Genomic DNA, 15,282 nt, shown 5'->3' with positions numbered 1-15,282 from the left:
ATTGTATCTCACACAATTTTACCCATTCAATTACAATTTAGTGATTTACAAAGACTTACGTCTTAAAAACTTTATCGATATTTTGTATTATTTTTTTCAATTAAAAAAAAAAGATGGGCCAGACCCATTTTGGGCCCGTTCGACCCAAGCCCGCACCCCGCGGTATGTTAAAAAGAGATTTTAAAAAGAAAAACACTAATAAAGGATAACATTTGAATCAGGAAGGGGAGTTCGGAAGAACGCCATAAAGGAATTCAGGTCATCGCGTAGCTTCGATCGCGCCGAGTCTCGATTTTGATTTTCTCTCGCATAGGTATGCAACAATCAATGGCTTCGTTCCGATTTTTTTTTTTTTTCTTTTCTTTTCTAGTCTTTCACTATCAAACCCTAACCCCAACTCTAACCCTAACCCTAACTCTAACCCTAATCAGTTGTTTGATTTTTGAGTTGGGATTGTTGGAGTTTAATTCTTTTTTGTTTTAGATCAAACTGTTAGATTTTTCTTCATTCTTTTTCTCTGCTGAGCTTATGCGGATGTCTGATGCTTTGAGTTTGTTTAGTGTTGTTGGGTGATGTGCGCAAGTTCTTTGATGTAAAGCCCCGAAAATTATTTGATGCAGAATCATGCCTATGTTTATGTTGATCATTGCAGAGTTTAAACGAGGCATTGTTACCCTCAAACGGACAAGGAAACATGTGTTTTAGTACTAAAATATTAATCTTCGGGTGGGAAAAAAACCAACGGAATAATGCTGGAAGGCCAAAGGGCTGCAAATAGGGATGAAGCACAAAAAGACCCTCCCACGGGCATTCATCTTCTGACATTGCGTGGAAGTGTCTAAATCTTGTGCCAGCCCATTCTGGTACTCTTTATATGTCAGTTACCATGGAAATTAAATGAGTCTTTTGGGCCTTGTTGATTTTCTGGAAGTGCATTGGTTAGTCTACTCAAGGACTCGGATTTCTTTTCATGAGTAAAGTAGATCCTAGTTCCTGGTTAGAGGAACAGGGCTTTATGTCTCTACGTACCAATACGAATCTGGATTTTGATGTGTCTAAAATGGCCTTGGAGTAGTAGATGACAGTGAGGGCAACATATGGTTAGCCTCAGTGGTTCTTTATGAGAACATGTCTGGGAAGCAGTATTTTCTTACAGTGTCATGCTCCTCTACAGCTCTACCCCGAGTGTAAAATAACATAGACCTCAGTGGCTCTTTACGAGAACATGGGAACATGTCTGGGAAGCAGTATTTTCTTACAGTGTCATGCTCCTCTACAGCTCTACCCCCAGTGTAAAATAACATAGACCAGGGATGCCTAAGAAACTTTCACATTTCTTAATATATGAATTTGCTTGGTGGCGCTATTTGTGTATTCCATGTGTACTTTGTGGGTCTTTTTCAAGTGCTTTTAATACATCAGCCTAGTTTATCTATCAAAATGTATAAAATTGCTTGGTATGTTTCCAATTCGTTTTGTTTATGTTTTTCTGTGGATGGTCTGGGTATGCTCCCTTTGTACTTGGGTTGGTGCTCCATTTGGAGCTTTTTATGACATTTGCCTATCAAAAAAAGGGGGAAGAAGGAGAGGGGGTGGGGGGGGTTTAGTCCTGCTTTTTATGAACTCATTTTACCTGTGAAAGAAAAACTCTAATAAGCTATTACATGTTGGACATGCTTTTCACAAGTCCCACTTCCATTTATTGGTCACTGTCTCTCTCCACTCCTCTATAGCTCAATATTGTCTATTAAATCTTAATCACTGCCAACCTTTGAAAAATCAAATTCATGTTAGTGATGCAAAAATGTTGGGTCTACTAGTTCTTGTAACTTTCTTTTGTCCAAGCGAAGTAAGGGGCAATAGTATGCTGATCTTATGACGAATAAATTTTCTTGCCTTATCGTTTCTCAGGTTTATATGCCCTCTTTCAAATTTTTGTGCTGTTTTTTTTTCTTTATTAAGGAATTAAAAATTCTAGGAATTATTTGGACAAAGCCTACGTAACCCGTATCAGGTTTCTTATCAATCTTATTTTACCAATTTGATTGTCATTAGAATAATGCCGAAGGTGAAGACAAACCGTGTCAAGTACCCAGAGGGCTGGGAATTGATAGAGCCCACTCTTCGTGAACTACAAGGAAAGATGAGAGAAGGTTATTCTCTTTTTCTCATGCATACAGCTCTGAATGTTGTCTTTGTCGCTTGTTTGCTGAACTTATAAAACTAACAATGACACCGTTCTATGTCTTTTGAACAGCTGAAAATGACCCACATGATGGTAAGAGAAAATGTGAGGCACTATGGCCGATTTTCAAAATAGCACATCAGAAGAGCCGTTATATTTTTGATCTTTACCACCGGAGGAAAGAAATATCTAAGGAGCTGTATGAGTTCTGCATGGATCAAGGCTATGCAGACCGCAATCTAATTGCAAAGTGGAAGAAGGTTTGTTTCACAACATTTTTCATTATAATCTTTTACCTCATAGCATCCCTCTACTTTGGTTTTCCGTTTTTGTTTGGGCCTTATATGTTGACACATCTAGAATTCAAGAACTATTTTACCCTTGGTTGGATTTGGAACTCAGTAATTGATTGGGAAAAATACATGAAGAAAATCAGAGAGAATTTAAGATCGAATTTGAAGGGAAAACAATGTCACTTCAAGAAACGGAATTATGTTACCATTATCTTTTCATTGGGAGTAATTTTTGTAAACAATATTAAATTTGTTTACATTAGTTGTACATTTCATGAATGGTTCATGAATATTGCATTAGACATTACAAAAACAGGCTGATGTTTGCTTAATTTCTCTAAAAGATAAAAGCAAAGATGAATTTACATCTCCAAAATCCTTTTTTAATGATATGCTTTTGAATTGCAGCCGGGTTATGAACGTCTCTGCTGCTTGAGATGCATGCAACCACGGGATCACAACTTTGCCACCACATGTGTTTGCCGGGTCCCCAAGCACCTAAGGGAGGAGAAGGTTATAGAGTGTGTGCATTGCGGATGCAGGGGCTGTGCAAGTGGCGACTGATGGGTATCTCTCCTTTCTACCATGAAATAGATGCTTGGACTGCCATTGTTGTATTCAAGTTATCATATCAACATGTTTTACCTGGCAATCTTTGTAGACGGTAACTGAATCCTCTCTCCCCTAGTTGAGCCCTTGCAACTCAAGTTACCATGTATTTTTATTAACCAGCTTCCGGTTACTGAATGGTATGCATGATTATGATCAAACATGATGTGAAGCATATAATTCAGAAACTCAACTTAGAGTTCTAATGTTGCAGCAGATGATGTTTAATATTTTCCTTTTCAAATGTTGGTAAGCATTACTTGTCTTAATGGTTTAACTTAGTTGGGATATATTATTAAGTAATATATTTCAAAGAAACAGAACTACATTCTTTGGACCTTGAATATTTAGGTGGACAGTGCCTTAATATTCTTTGTTGTTCTTCTCATTCTGATGGGTGGGCAGGTCATGGAAGGTGGGATTGGGCTCTTGGCTTTATGGCACATTTGTAGATGATTGAGGTGATTATTGCTACATTAGGTTATTAATGTTTGTTTGTAAATAATCAAAATTGGGCATTTTCATAAATATCTAGAAATATCACAAGCATGTTAAAATATCTTCAGATACAGAAACATTTATCCATCTCTTCCATTCATATTGATATGACACCAACCACTTGAGAACTGTCTGCCTATCGGACTCAGCTTGACCACCACCTGTTTGTAAAATGGTGCAACTGCATTTGTTCTTGTTGTCCTCCTGTTTGAAGAAAAAAATTGTTAAGAAAAATAAATTTTTTCATATTTGATTTTATGAAAGAAAGTTAAATACAATTAAAATTTGTATATTTTTAAATATGTGAATTTTTTTTTGAAATAATATATAAAAATAATTTATGGATTTTAAAACTATTTGTTATTATTATTATTTTTTTCTTTTTTTCAAACTTTTCTAGAGCTAAACATAGCTTTCAATCAAATATGCATATCCTAATATTTTAATCAGATATGCATATTCTAACTTTCTAAGTTTCCAATATATATTCTAAGATTTCATCATCAATGAAATAATATCTAATGCATATCTCATCCATGTTTATGTTTAGTTCATGCAAGGAATAAAAATTAAAATCGAAAACATATTTTATTTCTCAATTTTTGTTTTAATACTTATTATTAACAAAAAAAAATGAAATCTCTCTTAGCACTAAATTCGATTATTTTGTAATTTTTTATGCTATAATTTTAATATCTTAATGAAATTTTTTTTTTGGTAAAATGATTAATATAAAGATTTTTTTTTTTAAAAAAAGAAAGAAAATGAAAGAGAATAATAAATTTATTATTCATCGATATATATAGATAAGATATTAAATAATATATTCTGTTTGGTGAAATATGGAATATAATAAATAGTCCTATTCCATTTCTCGGTCAGTCTAGATAATAATATTGATTATTTAAAAAAAATTAAAATGTGAAAACTTTCCTATTTTTATTATTGACGCTACCTCTAACATCCCCAGATTCACCACAAAAACATAATCACAAGGATTACTCAAAATCACCAGGAACTAGAGATAAATAAGCTTAAAGGTAAGAAAAGTAAGAATGGCTACCCAAGCCAAACAAGGCTTAACGAGCTCTCCCACCACCGGATTCACGTTTCGAAATGCCGAGTAGCACGCAACAAGAGTCCCAAAATGCACCACACAGAACCCCAACCCCATCCAAGCCGCTCCCATCACGACGACGAGAGGTTCCCACACGATTCCCAGAGAGATATGAGCCACGTACAGAGGCAGTGCATCGGATTCTCCCCTGAACCCACCTTCGGACCACACCGCCCACGCCGAGACACCCATGAGCCCGGAGCAGACCAACGAGCCCACGTGCATGACCCATAGAGGCGGAAACCAAAACGGCTTCGCTATGGCCCTGTACTTATGGCTTGAACCAAATAAAAATATTATAGCCATGGTCAGACATACTGGGACACCCACTGCAACTGCTAGCTTTGGGAGAGAGATTTTGTGTTGATGGGTTGGAGCTTGATCTTCTGGACCATGTTTCAACTCCATGTCCAATCTCCAATGGAATTTCTAAAAGTTTTTGAAAACGTGAATGAAAACCAATAGTTAAAAAGGGGAGGAGCCGGTTCCTTTACCGGTGGACGTTCTTGTTTCCTTAGAGATTTATCTGGACCATTTATGATTCACTTAAATGGGAAGTCTAGAATTACCTTAAAAGAACATTAACAAAACCCATCATTATGATTGTCGTTACCATCCAAATGGATCAAACTCAGGATTTCCCAGCTTTTCTTTACCCAAATCTCAGGTTATTTTCTTACTGGGATCCCAATATTCGTCATAACCAATTGGACTATCCAAGATTTCCGCACTAAAAATGTACATTTTGATTTTATTCTCAAATAAGTATTCAAAATGGTTCAAATATGAGCATAATTTGTATAACTTTAATCAATCATAAAAATATCGGTAATAACAAATTATATATGATATTTTGACATGGGTAACCTAAAAATTAATAAATTTTTTAAAAATATTAATTTTTTTTTTTAAATTATATAAAAAGTTAAAATATATATTTTTAACTTATTTTTAATATATATATATATATATATAATTTGTCATTTGATAATAATATCTTCTATATTAATAAAAATTATAAATTTTATAAATATATATTTATTATTAAATTATATTATAGATTATTTTATAATATTATTATGATAATATGTCTAATTTTAAAATATATTTAATATTAAAATTATAATCAATTTTAATTTAAATATATTCAACAATATCAAATAAATAATAATATATGCATAATTTTTTTAATATTTATTTTTATTATATTTAATGAATATATAGAATATATAAAAAGAACCTATTAAGAAAATTATGTTTTTATATTTTTAGTAATAAATTAAATCAAATATAAAAATAAAATAATTATAATTTATTTATTTAATAATAAAAAAATCGAAAAATCAGTGAAATATCAATAAAATGTCAAGAAATATCGGTTGAAGATAATAATTTTTTAAGTTACTCCTATACCAAAATCACAATTTAAATATAATTTTATTAATTTATATTTTCTCATTTTTTATTGGTCATGAAACTCAAATATAATTAATTTCTGGTATAAATAAGTGACCCAGAGAAGGGCAAATTCGTTGTAAAAATGCATAAAGACATTGATAAAATTACGTAATAGCCATGCAGGGATAAATTCGTAATTGCGTACTCAAATTTGAGGTATCATTCTCTCCTCACAACATCTCCCTGCATCTGCTCTGTGGCTCTGCAGAAGGAAAAGAGCGACTCGAAGCCTTCACTAGACTCGAAAATGGTAAATCTATTTTGCTTTAAGGAAACTTGTACCTTTTTTTTTTTAATTGTTCATCGATTGACCTCTTTTATCCGAAAATTCCATTCTCTGCACTTCTCGAATCTGTTTCTTCATCATGGATTCAGTTAGGGTTTTGAAATTGATTTTTTATTTTATTTTATTTTTAATCTGAGAATCCCCTTTTTGTACCTTTTGATCTGTTTTTAAGGCGATTCTATTTTGTTTTTGAGGAGATATTTTTTCAGTTCTGTTGTTTGAATCGCTGTTTGGTTGCCGAGAAAATGCAGGGAAAAGAAAATAAACTAAGATTTTTGGTTTTTGTTTTTTTGGGTATTGGAATCCGTGACAATGAATGTATAAGTTTAGTTGAGATCTATGAACTGTATGGCGGGAAAATAAGAAAAAAATGAAATGTTATTGTTAGATTCGAGTTTTGTTTTTCTTTTCCTTACTTTTCTGTGGTCGGAGAGTTGTAGTTTGCCTTCTAATGTGCATCAGCGTGCACTCCATTGTTGTTGTTTTTCAAGGGGAAAAATTGTTTGAGATTTTAAGAATTAGTTTCTGTTGGAGGTAACAATGGAAATGAAATACTATGAACATGTAAGACATAAAAACACCCAATTTAGAGTTGAAGGCCTGTGAAACTTTGGTACAATTACCTTAAAAAAATTGTTTTATGGCAAAGTTGCAATGGACTGTTAAATTCAGACTATACATACTTCACCTAGTGATGATTTTTGGATTGAAAGGTTGTTCTTGCGTGCCCACTAAAGCAATTTTTCACAGCACTGGTTTTAACTGTGAATGAGAACTTCGCTGTATATTTTTTTGTTGTGTGACTTATTATGTAATTATTTCTGTTTTCAATATCTGGTGATATGCTAATTGACTTTCAAGACCACTGTCTTGTCATAATTTTGGTTGTATGTTTTGACTTAAAATTCAAAACTATTGTTTGTGTCCCTCCACATAAATAAGGAAGCACACAGAATTGTTTTTTCATAAATATGCATTGACCAACAACCCTTTGTCAAAGTTGGAGTGAAAAAATTCTGTACTGAGTCCCATGAGCATGTTTAATCATTTCAAGTGTCTATTAGCCTATTGCTTTAATTATATGGTTTAAAAGCATGATGTGTAAGGTTTGGGATGCTATACCCCCAATTTCTTTCGTAAAAATAAGATTTATGTGGATAGCATAAGTAGTTGTGTGTGCCCAAGCAAGTATGGATCATGTTGCTTAAACAATATTACGTAAGGCTAGTAATCACTCTTTTTGTTCTGGATGTACTTTTGGGGTAAGACTTTGTTGATTGGGAAAACAGAGCAATGAATAAGATGTTACTTGATGAAATTGGAAGATAAGAAGTTCTTTCAAGTGAGAGTCTATCTAGCTTTAAAGGGTTCTTAAAACTTATACATCTTGCTTTTTTCAAAAGAAGATAATTATGTTCTCTCTGATATTTTGGGTTATAAGTTCTGCAGTAGTCATTAGAGGGTTTTGGCATGCTTTATGTTAAAGTTAGCAATGTGAAATATTTGTGGTACTTCATTTACAATCTGAGTGGCTGCTCATAATCATAATAATTAACTTATGAATAAGAAGTTGCAGAAGGCTTAGAAATCTTATTTTCACCAGCTTAGAAGCCTTATCCAGCATACCTTCTTGTTAGGAAGGTCTCCTCAGAGAGGCGGATTTAGAGATGGGTCCAACTATTTGAGCTTTGTGCCTTTGGTGTAGAGAAAGGAACAGTAATCCATATCTTTAAAATTTCTGAAAGAGGAAGTAATGACATTTCATACTAATGTTCATCTGCATCCTAAAAGCTATGAGTATCAGTTAGAAACTGTGGGATTGTTCTTTGTTTTTGTCTTAGAAAGAAGGTCAATATTGAGATGTGAATCGATACCAATATCAACAATAATAAAAATACCAAGACTGGGTTTTTTTGGAACCAGTTGAATTTTAATCATTGACTTCACCTTCAATGGCCATAAATGTATTTTATCCAGTACTGCTTTAGACTGACTGGTTGCATATTTAGTCTTATGTGATACTGTGGTTTGTATTGCTCCTTTTAAAATGTTTTTCTTTAGCAGTGATTTGGTTTTTCCTTTTTGGCAGGATGGGCAAGATTCAGATGATCCAAAACAGAGCACTGCTGATATGACAGCGTTTGTGAGTTTTTTTTCTCTCTGATTAAGTAAACATTCATGTTATTTATGTTTCTAAGTCGCATCATCTCAAAAAAATTAAGGAAATGGGCCTTCCTCACAACCTTAGATTAATGCATTGTTTTAGTATCCCTGTGGTATATGCAGTTAGATACTTGCTATACGAGGCTTCCTCTTTCCATTTCTGTTATTGGGTTATGAGGTTTCCTCTTTTCCTTTTCTGTTATTGGGTTAGTGATTATTGAATACCAAATAAAACAAGTAGTTAGCGGAATCTTGTCTATGGAATATGATGCACTCTATGCAAATTGCAATATTTAGTTTTTTAGTTGAAGTGAACAAAGGCCTTGCCCTTAGCTGAATCTTTGCATCGTTCTTTTTCAGGTACAAAATCTCCTTCAGCAGATGGTGAGTTTGTCATTTCACTTATTGGCTGGAATTTCCATTCAGACCCATGCCTTTGTTTAACGAATTCGGTTATGTTGCATCTGTTACTGTATTTTGCAGCAATCCAGGTTCCAGGCAATGTCCGACTCCATCGTAACAAAGAATATCCTTTTGTTTTGTCTATGTTAATTACTTGTTCTGGGCCACATGTAGCATGCTTTTAGACATTTTGATCTTGTTAAGGGAAAAGCAGAAATAAATCTCAAATTCTCATATTTGGTTTGTCATGAAAAATGTGTAAGAAAATGAAATAAATGATAATTGTTTGAAAAACTTGTAAATTTTTAAAATTCTTCTCTCTATAGAAGGAGAATAAAATTGAAGTCGGGAAAAAAAAATTAGTTGACATCAAACTTTGTTTTTTTTTTAAAATCTTTCTCTACTTCTCCTTTCCTTTGTTTTTTTCCTTTTCCTCGCACTTTCCATGATTCAAACCTAGCCTTAAGTTTTTAACCCACATTGAAGGAGCATTTTGGCCACCTGATTGGAACAAAATCATTTAATTCATTTTCATAGCTTTTGGTTGGTGTTGTTTTGGTTTTTGAATCTTTTAGGATCATGTTCAGGATCAGTTTAATTTTCTTTAAAAAACGACTTTCTTTGGTACTTTTGTAGCACCAGTTCTAGTGAAGATTAGTTTTGTGCCATAAAATTGTACAATTTGGATGGGGGTTGAGGGAAGTGGAGGAAGGAGAGGCAGCTGTTGTAGTGACTTAAATGTTTATGGAAGAACTATGCCTTAAAATTTTATGAGAAGACAATGATGCAACTTTATTTCTATGTTTTAAAATTCCACCATGGAACCATATACAAATGGAGTGAATTCTTGGTTTCTTTGACTGTGATGCACTTGATGAGATGGGCAGCAGGATAGATGAGTTGGAGCAGAGCATCAATGATCTGAGAACTGAGATGGGTGTAGAGGGCTCCCCATCATCTTCTGGCGCCCCAAGGCCCAAGCCCGAAGAATCCAAGTCTCCTGTTGATTCAGCATAAGGATAGCAGTGGCATGTTTTGTTTTAAACGGGTAGGCTTCTACTGCTCTGTCTCTTTTGTTCCCGGCTTTCTGATTTTCAACCTGAAGACTGATAATTCTACTTTGAGAGGGTATGAATATGTACCTGAGACTTGTAATTAAGATATCTTGTGATTCTTAATGTCAGATTCATGGATCTTTTTCTTTCCTTGAATGCTAGAAGGTTTGGTCTGTAATCTATATATTTAGCATCTTCTTTAAAACTTGAGAGATTCATGTCCATGGTTCCTCATGAAGGCCTTTAACTTTTGATACCCGGAAAAAGGAGGAAGGAAGAAAATGCAATTCTAGTCTTCCCACTGCACCTTTGTGCTTTATTGATCAAAGCACTGGAATGTGTGTTTCATCCTAATTCCTCTTCTTTTTAGGCACGCTGACCCAGACTCATTAGCCTGAACACATGGTGGGCATAACCTACTCGAACAGACCTTTGATTAACAGTTAATCTTGAGACCATATTAACCTATGAGAAGGGCTTCAATAAGATCTTTGATCAACTCAATTTCCATTGGAGAATTTGGGTGTAGGAAACTAGTGCGGGCAATAACAGCATCAAATACACTATGAAAATGCCCAGTTCCTTCAATAAGATCTTTGATCAACTCAATTTCCATTGGAGAATTTGGGTGTAGGAAACTAGTGCGGGCAATAACAGCATCAAATACACTATGAAAATGCCCAGTTCCATCAAACACACTACTTAATTGGACGCTCAACACATGCTTGATTGGTAACTGTTTTTTGAAAACGTTTCCGAAGAACATTTTTCTCTGATGTTTTCAAGACGTTGAAATGTTTTTAACCAGTTTTTATGCTTTTAAAAATAAATTTTATATATAATGTTTTATTTTTAATTATTCTCTATATTTATATAATTATTTTAAAAATAAATAAAAACAACTAAAAATTATTTTTTGAAAATATCTTGATTTTTGTTTTTAAAAATAAAAATATTAAATTTTTTGATTTTAAAAGTAAAAAACCGATTTCTATTTTCTAATGATTTTTCTTATTTAAAATATTTTTCAAATAGGACTTAATTTCTTAGTTCACATATTTGATATTTTAATTGTTTATGTCAAATAATTAATTTGAACCATTTGAAGAAGTAATGAGAATGTTTGAAAATTCACATGGCAGGCAAGGCCCTTCAAATTACATGTTCATGTTTTCATTCTCATTCTCCGTTTAAATACCAGAGACAGGTATTATCAATGGCCCCATCAGGATATGGAAAATAAATTCAACAAAACACACGTCTGGTGTAAACCAACAGAAGCTGATATTTTCTCATCCCACCAACCCTACCATAACAATTAATGACAATATTCCGATTTCTCATCCAACCAACTCCAGTCATGTTATTGATCAGATGAAAACAGATCAAACACAGATGGTACTAATTTTTTTTTTTTGAATTTGATTATTTATTCAGATACTGATCTTAACAGGAAACATTTTCAATTTGAACAACATAGTGTTCTTCAAGAGTGAAAGGCGATCTCTCATACTATACATCCTCTACTTTTCTCTCCCATACAATTCTCCAATTCTCCATTTCACACACATAATTTAGAAAGGAAAAAGAAAAACATGATCGAGTAGGGAAATAGAATAGACCGTATTAAATTGTATGAATAAAAGTAAATTTTGAATTAGAGAAAGGTAGGAGGAGAGAAGCTAACGGCGGCAGCGAGTAATGGCGCTGCAACCGCGAGTGTAGGGGTTGGCTTGAGCGCCAGCTCTGCAGTTGTAGTAGGACGCGCCCCGCCGTGAGCACGGCACACTGTTCCTGCTCAGTGCACCGTAGCTTATGTACCTCTTGGAAGCTAATATGCGCCTGTTGATCTCCGAATCCATCTCGAACTCTTCTCCGGCCAGGCACTCCGCGATTGAGCCCTGGCAGGCCGATCTCGCGGGAATCCAGCCCAGCTGGAACTGGAGGTGGTCGCCGCTGAAATCAACGGCTGAGGATGTAAGCACCATGTGAACGGCCATGATTGCACAGATGAGGACAAAAGCAGATGAGTTCCCCATTTTGGCTTCTCTCCTGTATTCCTCTGTTCCAAATTTCAAATCTCCTTTTGCGTTTGTTCTCTTCTTTCCGCTTCTGAGCTGAGCAGGAGACAGCTTTTGAGTTATATCTCAGAGCTTTTGTGGAAATGCCATTATGTGGCCGAGTATTTACGGCATATGCCACTTGACTTTCATATCCCTTGTCTTATAATTTAAGCATGAATTCATTTCATGTGCACCACTCACTTCTCCTGTTATCTATTTGTCATCATTCTTCAAAGTGGGTTGTCACTTTCTCGAGAGAATGAAAGAAAAATCAAGGAGGATTCGGCGCAGAAATTGTGGGTTCGCGTCTGGCTACAGCTCTTTTTCATATACCATATTTAAATTTTTTATTTAGGAATTTTATTTTCAGATTTTATGTAAGTGTTCTACCAAGTTCTATTTCAAACTTCAGTGTACAATCCTTTAGAATGGGAAAGGACTTCAAAAGAGAGTAGCAATTGGGCTTTACAAGTGGGCCATGGTAAATTCTATGAGAGCCATTTAAAGCCCTTCAAGATAGGAGCAATTTTCCACAAGCCCAAAAAGATCTGTGCAAGACTACAAATTTCAGATGACCCACTAGGCCCCAGGGGTGTCCCATCAACAAATAAAGTTTGGTTCAAGTTTCAATTTTATTTATTTATTTTCTAATTCTCTCATGGTTAAATAAAAAAGTGCATGTGAAAAATCACATGGATGGCAACCACGGTGGCCGGCTATGGCCGCCCGGAGGATACAAATTAGATTGGGATTTAAAGTGGAATGAAAAAGAGGGCATTTAAGCCCATTATCAGATTCAAAGTGGTTTTTAAAAACACTTTTTTAATTTCCCTCGTTAGACGCCCAAGCTGCCTTAATGGGCCGACTTGTAAGCACTGGACTTTCGGTCCATCCATATTAGGGTTTTGCCCTTTTAAGGTCTGCCGGTTTGCAACTCTGCTCCCTGCAGCTGCTCTCGTCCTTCACGTTTCCTGGTATGCTTTCTCTCAACTAATTTTCCTTGGGTTTCCGAGAAAATTAAATAAGAACGTGATATTTAAATTTGTCTTCACTTTTTATTTTCTCTAAGTTCTCGACAACCAAACGGACCGTAAAAAAAAAAAAAAAAAAAAAAAATCATATCGGAGTTCAGATTTCCACTGGTGGAATCAGGGTTTGAGCCACTTCTAAACTAGTTTGCATCATGAAAAAATTACAGATTTCGCTGTAGTCGCAAACACAAGGCAAAATGCAGAACGAAGAGGGTCAAAACATGGATCTGTACATCCCCAGGAAATGGTATTTGAACATACTTTTGATTTTTCTGCAAGGTTTTCGGGTTGGTTGATTTTTCTAAATCATGATATGTAATTGCAGTTCTGCCACAAATAGGCTAATTACTTCAAAGGACCATGCATCTGTTCAGATAAACATAGGGCATGTGGACGAGGATGGAGTGTTCACTGGTCAATTCTCCACCTTCGCTCTATGTGGTTTTGTCCGTGCTCAGGTCTTTTTCTTACCTGTTTGCATTTCTAGTACTATAATTTGCAGTTCAGTTCTTGTTAATTGAAGTGTTTGCTGTGAAGAAAGGGTGATGCTAGTTTATTGATGCCATTGGCAATCTTCCATTCATCATTTTTTGAATAATTGGATCCTTTTTCGTGTTACTGGGTTTAGTTTGATTGAATTGATTACACATGTCTGCTATACATATGTGGGAATTTAATCGACAAATAAACAAGGGTTAATTTCCCTCACCGTCAATTTCATTGACCTCGGTATTTGATGAGATTTCAAATTAATGGTGGCTAAGTGAAGTTTTACGAGGTAAGTGAAATCAACCGGATAACCAAATTAGTTGATTCTGGACATGGGTAGTGTCAGTGAGAAATATTTGAATTACATGTCCTGCTAACACAAATGATTTGATAATTTGGTCCTTTGTGTATGAATTCATGCATTACAACCATAGGTCATTGAATGAATTTATGGCCCTTGAGGCTTGGCTTAAGTGATAAGGGGTTTGGGTGAGGATGAGGAAGGTTCCAAAGTGGCAGCAGGGAAAAAAACTGATGAAAAGTTTCTTGAAAATAATTGTTTATGCTATACAACCATAGTTCACTGAATGAATTTATGGCCCTTGAGGCTTGGCTTAAGTGATACGGGATTTGGGTGAGGATGAGGAAGATTCAAAAGTGGCAGCAGGGAAAAAAAACTAATGAAAAGTCTTTAACTTTTAAAAAAATGTTGAATGTATTAATGCTTACAAACCATACCTTGTCATGCCAAGCTGTTAATGATAAGAGTGAAATGAGATGAAGATATGGGAGATGATGAGAATGAAATAAAACGAAGATGATATGCATATGATTGTGTTCTAAATCCATTTTTCTTAAATGATGTTTCTACTTGAATGAAGTTGAAGACTTCCAACCCTGGATCAAATGTAAGTGGCTTGTGTTTGTTAATTCTTTTTTAGTGTCATGGGATCTTGTTAGAAGGCATTGGTTTATGTAGCAAGTTCTCATCATTCTGTGACAAACATTTGTGTGGGTTCATTGCATGATGATTCTTCATCAAACTTACCATTTGCATGGAAACCCTTTCTGTTCTGTTTCCTGCTTTCATCATGCAGTTGAAGTAATTTCAATTGTCATCTGCAAGCTCTCATTTCCCTTTTTTATCTTTGGTTTTGTCCCTCAGGGAGATGCCGACAGCGCTGTGGATCGGCTCTGGCAGAAGAAGAAGGCGGAAGTCCGACAGCATTAGAAAAAGATAATCAAGCTTTTTATCCAGTAAAAATGTTTAATATGTAGTTGCGTGTAGTAGGGAGGTAGGCGTGTGCAAGGATTTTTGACTCCTCTATTACTAGTCATGAATTTAGGGTTTTTGTTAGAATATCTATGTTACCAAGCAATATTAACTTTACTTCAGTTGCTTACATATTGCTTTCAACTTTGGAAATTTCCAAACAACCTTGATCAGGGATGTTTGTGTAGGGCTTATGTTTATCAAGTAATACAAACTCTAGGTTGTTCCAATTGGGTGAGAAGAAGATATGATGGATTTGTGATATATTCCCATCTTGGTTCATAAATTGTTGTTTTGTTCTTTTTTGGACCAATGGGTGCAATGCCCACTCCAAGTCGTGACACGCTAAGGCCCAAGTGG

At 34.8% G+C, this 15,282-nt stretch overlaps 5 protein-coding genes across 5 annotated transcripts; 3 read left to right on the top strand and 2 right to left on the bottom strand.

The window, feature by feature from the left end:
* The first annotated feature begins 216 nt into the window (after positions 1-216).
* LOC117913838 (protein BUD31 homolog 2) lies at positions 217-3,356 on the top strand. Its single transcript, XM_034828897.1, has 4 exons — positions 217-313; positions 2,056-2,153; positions 2,258-2,445; positions 2,887-3,356. Exons 2-4 carry the CDS (start codon positions 2,060-2,062, stop codon positions 3,040-3,042), a joined length of 438 nt encoding a protein of 145 aa, XP_034684788.1. The 5' UTR covers positions 217-313; positions 2,056-2,059; the 3' UTR covers positions 3,043-3,356.
* Positions 3,357-3,606: 250 nt separating this feature from the next.
* LOC117913837 (translocator protein homolog) lies at positions 3,607-5,092 on the bottom strand. The gene is made up of 2 exons (XM_034828896.1): positions 4,649-5,092; positions 3,607-3,789 (listed from the first exon to the last, which is right to left on the bottom strand). Exons 1-2 carry the CDS (start codon positions 5,006-5,008, stop codon positions 3,628-3,630), a joined length of 522 nt encoding a protein of 173 aa, XP_034684787.1. The 5' UTR covers positions 5,009-5,092; the 3' UTR covers positions 3,607-3,627.
* A 1,215-nt stretch (positions 5,093-6,307) lies between these two features.
* On the top strand, positions 6,308-10,278 carry LOC117913791 (heat shock factor-binding protein). The gene is made up of 5 exons (XM_034828831.1): positions 6,308-6,410; positions 8,536-8,589; positions 8,970-8,993; positions 9,093-9,135; positions 9,883-10,278. The coding sequence occupies exons 1-5, from the start codon at positions 6,408-6,410 to the stop codon at positions 10,026-10,028; spliced, it is 270 nt and encodes an 89-aa protein (XP_034684722.1). The 5' UTR covers positions 6,308-6,407; the 3' UTR covers positions 10,029-10,278.
* Positions 10,279-11,464: 1,186 nt separating this feature from the next.
* LOC117914059 (protein RALF-like 33) lies at positions 11,465-12,198 on the bottom strand. The gene has a single exon (XM_034829225.1). The coding sequence runs from the start codon at positions 12,103-12,105 to the stop codon at positions 11,749-11,751; it is 357 nt and encodes a 118-aa protein (XP_034685116.1). The 5' UTR covers positions 12,106-12,198; the 3' UTR covers positions 11,465-11,748.
* Positions 12,199-12,998: 800 nt separating this feature from the next.
* Positions 12,999-15,186, top strand: LOC117913993 (40S ribosomal protein S21-like). The gene is made up of 4 exons (XM_034829144.1): positions 12,999-13,103; positions 13,328-13,407; positions 13,486-13,618; positions 14,815-15,186. Exons 2-4 carry the CDS (start codon positions 13,358-13,360, stop codon positions 14,878-14,880), a joined length of 249 nt encoding a protein of 82 aa, XP_034685035.1. The 5' UTR covers positions 12,999-13,103; positions 13,328-13,357; the 3' UTR covers positions 14,881-15,186.
* The last annotated feature ends 96 nt before the right edge of the window (positions 15,187-15,282 follow it).

The sequence above is a fragment of the Vitis riparia genome, chromosome 5 (assembly GCF_004353265.1).
Source record: "Vitis riparia cultivar Riparia Gloire de Montpellier isolate 1030 chromosome 5, EGFV_Vit.rip_1.0, whole genome shotgun sequence".
NCBI classification, from domain to species: domain Eukaryota; kingdom Viridiplantae; phylum Streptophyta; class Magnoliopsida; order Vitales; family Vitaceae; genus Vitis; species Vitis riparia.
The sequence above is the reverse complement of the archived record's forward strand: the minus strand, read 5'-3'. Positions and strand labels throughout refer to the sequence as shown.

Excerpts from the sequence above, each read along its gene's own strand:
- LOC117914059 (XM_034829225.1), bottom strand. The coding sequence starts at position 12,105 with ATGGGGAACTCATCTGCTTTTGTCCTCATCTGTGCAATCATGGCCGTT.
- LOC117913993 (XM_034829144.1), top strand. The coding sequence starts at position 13,358 with ATGCAGAACGAAGAGGGTCAAAACATGGATCTGTACATCCCCAGGAAA. Across the intron at positions 13,408-13,485 it reads CTGTACATCCCCAGGAAATG|TTCTGCCACAAATAGGCTAA; the intron begins GTATTTGAACAT and ends ATGTAATTGCAG. Across the intron at positions 13,619-14,814 it reads GTGGTTTTGTCCGTGCTCAG|GGAGATGCCGACAGCGCTGT; the intron begins GTCTTTTTCTTA and ends TTTGTCCCTCAG.
- LOC117913837 (XM_034828896.1), bottom strand. The coding sequence starts at position 5,008 with ATGGCTATAATATTTTTATTTGGTTCAAGCCATAAGTACAGGGCCATA. Across the intron at positions 3,790-4,648 it reads TTAAGCCTTGTTTGGCTTGG|GAGGACAACAAGAACAAATG; the intron begins GTAGCCATTCTT and ends TTCTTCAAACAG.
- LOC117913838 (XM_034828897.1), top strand. The coding sequence starts at position 2,060 with ATGCCGAAGGTGAAGACAAACCGTGTCAAGTACCCAGAGGGCTGGGAA. Across the intron at positions 2,154-2,257 it reads ACAAGGAAAGATGAGAGAAG|CTGAAAATGACCCACATGAT; the intron begins GTTATTCTCTTT and ends TCTTTTGAACAG. Across the intron at positions 2,446-2,886 it reads TAATTGCAAAGTGGAAGAAG|CCGGGTTATGAACGTCTCTG; the intron begins GTTTGTTTCACA and ends TTTGAATTGCAG.
- LOC117913791 (XM_034828831.1), top strand. Across the intron at positions 8,994-9,092 it reads AAAATCTCCTTCAGCAGATG|CAATCCAGGTTCCAGGCAAT; the intron begins GTGAGTTTGTCA and ends TGTATTTTGCAG. Across the intron at positions 9,136-9,882 it reads CGACTCCATCGTAACAAAGA|TTGATGAGATGGGCAGCAGG; the intron begins ATATCCTTTTGT and ends ACTGTGATGCAC.